The following is a 9,790-nucleotide window of genomic DNA, read 5'->3' on the forward strand; positions in this document are numbered from 1 at the left end:
ACAAGTAACACATGGCTAAGATTGTCACATACAACTAAAGGAACAAAAGGTTTATATTATCTAATAAATGGGTTCAAGAAAATGTATATTATTAATTTTACAAAAGCTCTTTCCTCATTATTATTACTACTGCTGTTTTATTTTTTAAGCTTTCACATTGAATTGGAAGAATCTGAAGACAATGTGGCAAACTCTAAGAAGATCATAAAGGACGTAAGTGATATGTTTCCCTTTAATTCCTCAATATCATTAATGCAATAATCTGCCTGATAGTAGCTTTATTCTCTGCCACTTCAGCCTATCATACTAAGCACTGTTTACAACAGAATTTTGTATATAGCTGACTGATTTCAGTATCGTCTGCAGGAGTAAAAATGTGAAGGATTGCAGCTCTTATTTATATGCTTTTGTGAGTGTATTCTGAGATCAGAGAGCACTAGTATTCTTGTTTTAGTAATTGTACAGCATCGACTGATTGTCAGTATTCCGCACAGCAAGTACTGTGATGCCAAAACAATTAAATAGGAGGGTCCAAAATAGGTGATGCAGATAAACTGACTTGTATTTGATAACGACTTTGCACTACCATTGGATTAGGTAGCAGTTGTGCCCCAGTGGACTGCTGTGGGCCTGAGTAGGGAAGGTAGTCAGGTTCTCTCACACTGCTTTCAGAGTATTTCTTAGAACAAGGACAAGGGAAGGAGTGCATTCCATGATTTCTCCACTGAAGAAAAGTCCATATAGGATGGAGTCCTTTTTTCTTTTTCTTTGTTTTGCAACAAATGTAGAATTGTCCAAACTATTTTTAGCGAATGAATATCTTGTGCCAGCTAAAACCATATGAGTAGAAAGGCATAGCCATTTGTCTTAAAAGAGACATTCAAGAAAATGAAAAACACTGAATATGTACCAAGGATTGTTGGTCAGCACTTAGCTCCTTGCCCTTTTGATTTACTATATATCTATATCTGTCTATCTATCTATCTATCTATCTATCTATCTATCTATCTATCTATCTATCTATCTAGTTTTATTTACAGACATAGCTCCTCTTTTTCTTTCTCTTCCCCCTGTCTCCCCCCACTTTAATGACTTCTCTAGATTTCTACCCCTAATCTGATTGTTTTCTTGTATTGTAGGTAGAAGATGCAGGGCCTGAAAAAATGAGCACTGTTTCTCAGGTTTCTTCACCAAGGTACATGGAATTGCGGGGGAGATATTCACACACACAATACATATGTACATGTTTTGCTTGGTGCAAGGTAATGTTTTCTGCCCACTATGTCTGTATGCAGGCTGTGCACAGCTTTAATGGCAAAGATACCAACATAAAATAGATTTAGCAGGTGGTGTTTTCATAAACATATGAGCTGTATGGTAGGCAGACTGTAAAATCAATGAATTCCAGCCCTGCTTGAAGTTTTTTCATTAAAAATCTAGAGTCAATGTAAAATCAAAGGCTTGTAAAAATAATGCACTTTTTGAGTTAAAGGCCAAAATTTTGACTGTCTGTAATAACATCTGCTAAAGAAGAAAACCAGGGCTCTGTCTCATGATCCCTCAAATGCTGCTGCTTTTGGACCTGTGTCATATAGCCTTGCTTAATACACAGGGGATGTATTTGACAAGTGGTGGAAGCACAATAGAAACAAGATATAGTTTGAAAAATCTTGGCAGTTGGTCATGTCATCTTCTGAAGACATTCTGGGAAATACCATTCTCTTACAGCACTAGCAGTCTCCAGCAGGGAACTCGCAGTAATATCACCAAAATACATTTTTAAATTATGTGCTGGATTAATAATCCTTAAAACAATATCACTTTAAAGATCACCTCTATGTACAGACTAAACACATACACCAGAGTGTGTCCTTGCTGGGCCTATCTCTATGGTCTTGCCTATCCCATACATTCAGTTTGACATCTTCCATATGCTAATTCTACACATGAGATAGAGGTGTAGAACAGTCTCTAATTTTGCAGTTTTTTCTAGGGTGACTTCTCCAGGCTCTGCACAGCGTGAAGCAATAAGAAAAATCCAGGCAGAGTAAGTAACAACATTTCAGCATTAGAGTTTCAGAAAGAAATTAAATCTACAGCTATGTATATTGTATAACTGCTTTTAGGATGATGACTTAAACTCAGTAATTTGTTTTAATGTTTTTATATTGTTTTTATTATAATATGTATATTTATGCTTTTTCTTGTTGTGGGCACCATGCTGTGCCGGTTGTTGCCGCCCTGAGTCCCTCTGCAGAGGTGAGATAGGACGGGATACAAATGCCCTAAATAAAATAAATAAATAAGCTACTTTGATGTACATGGTTGTATTTTACTGTGTTTTATATTATGTTTGGCATTTAATTGTTGCCTGTTTGGAAACTGCCCTGAGTCCCTCCTCAGAGATTGTGAAGGACGGGGTATAATTGTCTAAATAAATAAGTAATTAAGTAAGATAATTGGTGGATTTCATGTGCCCCTTCCATCCTAAGTAGTACTATAACTACAGTGCCCTGACCTCCCTCCACCCCAAACCCATTTCCGCTCCCTCACTCACTGGTAAGCAAGTGCTTGGATCAACAGCAGCCCATTTCCCTGTCAGTTGAGAAGCAGCTGTCTGAAGCAGGGACTAAGTAGTGACCATCAGTATGTAGCACATCTGGAAACACATGTCTTTAATGTGAAAGACCATGTGGATCCAAAATAAGTCTTCACAGTCATTTATGGATCCAATGCTAAGACTCTACCCCTGGAAGGCAATCCTCAGGCATGAATGATCACCCATAGTAGCACTTAAGAACGTGATACCATAGGTTAAAGTAAAGGTAAAGCTTTCCCTTGACATTAAGTCTAGTCGTGTCCAACTCTGGGGTGGTGGTACTCATCTCCATTTCTAAGCCGAAGAGCCGGCATTGTCCGTATATGACTCCCAAGGTCATGTGGCAGGCATGACTGCATGGAGCGCTGTTACCTTCCTGCTGAAGCAGTACCTATTGATTTACTCACATTTGCATGTTTTTAATGATTGGAACTCTCTAATTCTCATCAGTTTATTTTATTTCCTTCGGTGCATTACATTCTCTTAGAAAAACGTACCCATAAGACAACAGGAAAGCAAGGAAGTTTACATGTATCACTATTCCAATTGTGGTTTTACACTCACACACATACTTCTTTGCAACACAGAACTTTAACTATTTAAACCTCAGCATGATTAGGAATAGATATGGACTGTCTGTCATCTGTTTCTTATAGAAGAGAAGGTAATCCTGCTCCTTCATCACATGGAAAAGAGTGTCACCATGCTATCACATCTCACACACATTTTGACTAATCGAAGGAAATGGTGTTGAGAGAATTGCCTTTTGTCATCTTTGCCATTGACTTGTGGCAGCTTAAGAACCGCTGTGTTGGGTTAGATGAATGAACTATCTAGTCCTTTAGTCTCTTCTCGTTATCACCAAACTTTGATCCCTCAGATGCTTTGGACTTCAACTCTCAGAAGCCCCAGCCAACTTGACCAAACAGCAGGAATTCTGGGAGTTGAAGTCCCAAACAGCTGGAGGATCAACATTTAGAAACCACTCGCTTATGGGAAGCCTGCAAGCAGGATGCAGTATGGCATTTTTGTCCCCTGTGTTCCCCAGCAAGTGACACAGAAGGGTATACAGCCTGTGATGCTAGATGTAACTTGTTTAACTACTAGCCATTGATAGCTTAATCTTTTAGATCAGGCAGTTTTTTTTCTTTCTCTTTGTGCCCTTCAGGATCATTCTGTAGGTGGGAAAATTATTCCCCAATCCTTTGAAAGTGCTTTAGGAATGCATTTCTTTTCCGCTGTACTAAAAGTGCTAACTGAAAATCTGAACAGAATTCCAAGTAGCTGGAAGCTTTCCAAATCTAAGCAATGAATGCCGAATGCAGACAAATATGTGGGCCAAAGCTATATAAGGTGTTTGTGATGCTTAACACTCTTCACTCAAGGCAACTCTTCGAAAGACGCTGCTGTTTTTATAGAAGGAAATTTAGCAGCACATTAACAGATTTGCATGCTGCCAGCTGATGCCTTCTATTAAGCGTTTTGTATGTAGTACATTAGTTTGCGTTTGCATGCTTCTGTTTAGACATCTCAGTCATTAAATTATTTTCCTGTTACTTCAAATGTGTTGTCTGGTTTCATTAGATGTGCTTTTAAAATTAATTAAAATAGCTGAAGGAATAAGAAATGTTGTTTTAGGTCCCATGCCAGGTGCATGCAACAAAATGTATTCTATTCTGCAGAGATACTCACCTTGCATGTGGACTAAGCAAATACTCCAGTCATACTGTGGCTTAAACCATATTATTGGAGTCAAGTAGTCTCATTGAATGAGTTGGATTTACCTACATTCTGACCTACTGTTCAGCAATAGATTCTGTAAGACTAACAGGATTTTGGATTCTGTCAGATATTAGTGGCAGCTAATTTAAAATGGATAGATAGGAGGAAGTTGGGTGTCACTGGTCTATTTTAAGGCAATCTGTTCAGTTTTGCTAGTCTTCAATGTATTAGGCCACTTGTCTTCATTTATCTCTCTTAATCATTTATGCAGTAAAAAGTGAGGGAAAGCTAACCAGTGTGGCATTTGCTTGCCTTCAGATTGGCTAGGCAAGTGATCCCATCCATTGTTGTGTTGAGCAATTAAAGTTAAAACATAGAAATAGAGCATCACTTCTCACATGTAGCATAATTAACCTGGACACTATAAGGAAGAAACGTGGAAAGGTTGTCTCACTATAGGACTTTTGAAATATATACATTTTCATTTCTATCTGGGAGTAGGTATCACTGGACACCCCATGGCTTTCTTCTTTTTAGACATGTATAACATTGCACCACAAATTAATAATACAGGGTTTCATTGCTTAATGTATGAATTTAGAATATACAAAATTATTTTAGAGCAGTGGTTCCCAACCTTTTTTGGACCAGGGAACACTTAACCAGCAACCGCTCTCCAAAATTAGTACCAAAAGGGTTATGAATCAGTTTTTGGTCAACATTAGATTTGGTTTGGTTTGGGGTGCTGATTCAGAAAATTGCATTGGATAGACCACATCAGCTCTAGTTTCTGATACAGTGTATATGCCAACCAGTAGTTACCATCTGCTCATCCACAGAAAATTATATTTAATAATCTAAAGCTGATGTTGTCTATCCAATGCAATTTTCAGAATCAGCACCCCCAAATAACCCTAGGAACAAGACATCAAGAAAAAAGTGTTTTTGGTTGGGCTGTGTTATTATCCATAGATTTTGTTAATGCTCATGTTTTTTAAAAGAAGAAGAAGAAGAAGGGGAGGGGGCTGAGATCGAAAAAAAATACGAAAAGCAGAGTGTGAGACCAAGGCTAACAAAGAGCTGGCGAGGGTGAGGGAATGCACTGGCATCTCCTTTCTTCTTTCCTTCTCTCCCTCTCCTTCTTTTTCTTTGTCTCCTCCAACAATGGCACCCACCCCAGTGCCAGTTTTCCCTGTATGTCTCATGCATCTCCACTTTAAATCCAGTTTCTGCCTCCTGCAGAATTCTGGGGTTTCTAGTTTAGTGAGGCTGTTAAAGGCTCCTCCCTAAACTACAAACCCCAGAATTCTGCAGGAGGCAGCAACCGAATTTAAACTGGATTCATTCTCTAGTGTGATGAGGTCCTTAGCCAAAGTGTTATCTTGGAACTTGCATTCCTTCATGTAAGGGAGAAGGAGGAATGCCTCTATTAAGGTAATGTTTGTCATCTCTGGTTTTTCTAGATACTATTATTTAATTTTGATGACTACTTCCAAAACTTGAGTTTCAAAGGCAATTTTAAAAGAACAATATAATTCAAAACATATAAAAAGGGAGCATTGAAATACAACTAAACTGAATGTAACCTTGAGTTTGGGGAGGCTTTGGTCATTGCAAAGGGTGGAAGAGGACACCAACCTCCATACTGACCAAAAAGATGGATTTATGCATTAGATGGATTCATATATCACAAATAAGATACCAGCCAATATCTCCTTCCATATTTTGTTGCAGTTGCTTTTAAAGCTCAGCAAATGTGTTTTGTTCCTAATGATTAATGTTTGTCTGATCTCCATCCCTTTCTTATATCTAACTTTTGCATCCCTTTCTTCTAACTTATCGTTTGTATGATAAATAATTACTTGAGGGCTAAAGGCAATAATTTTGTTTTCTTTATAGGGAAGAAGAACTTATGTATTTAAGTTTCATCCAGGACATCACAGATGAGATTCTCAGACTCGGATTGTTTTCCAACAGGTTGGGAATATTTGAGTTTCTTTTTTAATTTTGAATTGTATTGAAGGCATGTCTATATTACATGTACTTGGGAGTTGAAATGAGGCTACTAAAGGACAGTTTTTAAACAAATCAGTTAATATTTTTATGAAAGATGATGAATGAATACCATGTGCAGTAGGCTATTTTGCAGAAGAAGGAACTAGCAGCAAAGCCACTTCTGAGTATTCCTTTCCTAAGAAAACCCTTTGAAACTCATGGTCTCACTATAAGTCAGCAGGTGCCTTGGCACATATACAATCCTTACAAACAGATGTTAGAAGACAATTGCAGAAGAAAATGAAAACAATTTCATTTATTGTATTTTATTCATTGTACATTTAAATATTCAGTTTTACATTTTATATATTCATATATAATCTTCAATATTGCTTTAGTTATCTGCAGCCAAAAGATTTTTAACAGTTCTTACTCCATTTTATCTAAGTGTTTATAGGAGAGAGGATTCTAATTTTAGGAATAAATTACAGTTTTTCAAGAAAATTCAAATGTAGGCCACACACTGAACTGCTTTCAAAATCAAGGTGAATTTATGTGCTGTTCTTGGTAACATTTTGCTGCCATAGCTAGAGGCAAGCATAAGTTAGGAAATATGTTTATCATTGGGTTTGCTTCAATGATTCTTCATCTTCAAGGTCGTCTCCAAAATACCCAAATCAACATGTAGAAACCAGAAACTGCAAATTATAAAAGAATTGTAACAATAATGGGAAGATTCACAGCAGTGTGAACCTATAATGGGTGTCTGTAATCCCAGAGATGCCATGGGTTGCTGGATGTTGAATTGGTTCTGCCAACTCCCATATTCAGTTTTTAAGATATGTTGGAGGGAGGACCTTCTTTGGAGGTGAGATAGGCAGCTATTGGGACTACAGCTTTCTTTTTGGTTGTTCCTATTTATGGATCCCCTCTCTTGTATGGTTTTCTGGGTTCCAAGAGTACTACTTTTTAAGTACCAGCTTAAAATCTTTTAGGTGTAGATAACTAAAGCAGCATTGAAGATCGTACATGAATATAGAAAATGTAAAACTGAATATATAAAATGTACAATGAATAAATCTTCCTCCCTTTCCCATTTAGTGGTAGTTTGAATGAATAGCTTTCTTGATTTTCCTTACTGAACTTTGTCCAGGGGCATGTTCTGAAAATTGTATTGTTGGGTTCAGTGTTTGATTTTTTTTTAAAGTCCTATCATAATTTGTGGAAAGATTCCAACTGTCCTGCGATCAGAATATCTGTGTAAAATAAGTTTAGCATTTTTAGTAGTTTGCTTTTGAAAAATGACATTTCTGAGTAACGCCTTTTCAAAACATTCCCATTTTTAAAAGGGCTTTGGAAATGTTGTTTGAGCGTCACATAGAACAAAACAAGCGTCATCTGAATGAGGTATGTATGTCCTGTTTACAAATATATTTTTACTAATCTGAGGAACAGGAAGGCAGATTCAGGTCCACTTTCCAAAATACTCCTTTAAGAAGATAACCTGAGAAGGGATAGTTTATCAACTCACATTTACAGCAATCTCAGGTGTGCTTGTCACATCCAGCTACACCTCCCTAGTAAATTTACTTTAATACCCAAAGCATGCACTTTTATTCTAGCATGAGCTTTTATTGATATCAGCCCACTTCTTCATATGTGTTGAGAGAATGATAGTAAAGCCACTGGTTATTAAGCAAACTTACACAGCTGTGAGAGTAGTATAATATGCAACAGGATAAAGAAAAATGTAGATTGTGGCTATAGCCGTAAAGCTTTAAAGAATTGTTAAAGGGGTGGTTAAATGACATTTAGCCAAAGTGCGGACGGGATCAGGTTAAGAGGAAAAAAAGCATGTGTTGAAAAGGCGTGCTTAAAACGTGATTCAGTCTGAAAAAAGTGCACCTTTGCATGACTGTATATCCCTGTAGGCATGCAAAACACATGTTCCAGTGCTGTGCGTTTTTTAAAAGCCCGAAACAGCTGATCAGCTGATCAGGCTGTCGAACGACTTGCAGGTGATTCAAAGGAAGCACAAATGGAAAACAATTATAACTCTTTATTTTACACTTTATCATCTTAAACAGAGGTTGAATTAAGAATTGGGGGGAAGAGAGAGATCCAGCAGAAGGTGGGTTTTTTTCATTCCCTTGGTTATGCGCTGGACCTCATATGCACATATGCGAATCAATCTGCTTGTGTTTATATTAAGATATTTGCATGTATACATATACAATCCAGCACATAAGAGACGGGTTTAAAAAAAATTCTGCCGAATGTTCCCCTTCCACTCTCTATCTTGATCCGCTACAGAGGACAGCTATGAGGACGGCAGGGGCCATATCCCGGGACTGACAGGTCTGTGTGTGGACCTGCTATCAAGTCCGGGATTTTTTGACTCAGTTCTAAAACGTGTTTAAGAATTACCATGTGTAAGTCCCATATTCCAATGTCTGGGGAATTCGAAATGCTTTGCAGCTGGTTCTTGGGTATCAATCTGACGGTTCCACCTAATTTTCCAGCAATACGTTTTCTAAACCCTATGAAATTTTAACAGGCAGTTTGAAGGCGTTCACACATCACATCTGTATTATTTCTTCCTTTAAATATTAGACTAAAATGCGCCATCTGCTGGAAATACTGAAAATAGACTTGGGCTGCAACAAGGAAGAGAAGTCTTCAAGGGGATTTGACAAGTATGGTATGCTAGAGAACAAAGAAGCCAAACGTCTCCAACTTCCTATTGAAACTCAAGGAGAAAGCGAGCTGGCAAAGAACGAGGAGCTCTTAAAGGCAATGGATATTCTAGCAAGGGAGTCCCCTGCATGCAGTGAACATTTCCGGGGGTTAGAAAGCCAGGATGAAAATGCCAGAGAGGTCCACGAGCCTACACATGTTGAATCAGACTCATCCTCCATTGCAGTGACAGATGGGAAGCTGGAAACGTCATGCATGTTGCCACCAACATGCAGTTCGACCACATGTGACGCTGACTTTGAAATGAGTGATTCCCTGAGGGAGGTTGGCAATCTCAGAGAAAGCTTAGACGAATCCCTTCCCAACTCCACTGACAACGCACTGCATTAAACAACAAGCTCTGGAGCGCCAAGCCAGGCAGCACACCTAGTCAACTGTGCGAGGGACTTGATCTTTGTGAACTCAATAAAACCTTAGTAAAGAATCCTTTTTCAATTTTGTTCTGTCTGGATGCACTGGCAGCCTCTTGTAAAAGGGGTCCCAGTATTATGAATCAGACTTTAATGAACTAAAGCACGTTATCAAGCAATGTGTGATATGTAATATAGCATAATGTCATTAACTGCTAAAAACTCTGGTTGTAGAGCAAGATCTGTAGCTAAATGCGTGTACACTTATGTATACATAGATATATGTATAGAGCAGTTTAATTATTTATAAGATTTATTTTTAATAAATGGATCCTACTTCACAACAATAAAATTGCTTTTGAATTAA

General features: G+C 37.9%; 1 protein-coding gene across 2 annotated transcripts in view; it reads left to right on the top strand.

The window, feature by feature from the left end:
- SPATA7 (spermatogenesis associated 7) overlaps positions 1–9,790 on the top strand; it is a 51,470-nt gene extending 41,680 nt beyond the window's left edge. For both annotated transcript variants that reach the window (XM_060757097.2, XM_060757106.2), the window contains 6 exons: positions 150–213; positions 1,140–1,195; positions 1,994–2,047; positions 6,221–6,298; positions 7,666–7,723; positions 8,930–9,790. In XM_060757097.2, the coding sequence (XP_060613080.2) occupies positions 150–213; positions 1,140–1,195; positions 1,994–2,047; positions 6,221–6,298; positions 7,666–7,723; positions 8,930–9,403 (784 nt within the window). In that variant the 3' untranslated portion in view covers positions 9,404–9,790. The remainder of the gene's footprint in view (positions 1–149; positions 214–1,139; positions 1,196–1,993; positions 2,048–6,220; positions 6,299–7,665; positions 7,724–8,929) is intronic.

The sequence above is a fragment of the Anolis sagrei genome, chromosome 1 (genome assembly GCF_037176765.1).
Source record: "Anolis sagrei isolate rAnoSag1 chromosome 1, rAnoSag1.mat, whole genome shotgun sequence".
In the NCBI taxonomy this organism is placed as follows: Eukaryota; Metazoa; Chordata; class Lepidosauria; order Squamata; family Dactyloidae; genus Anolis; species Anolis sagrei.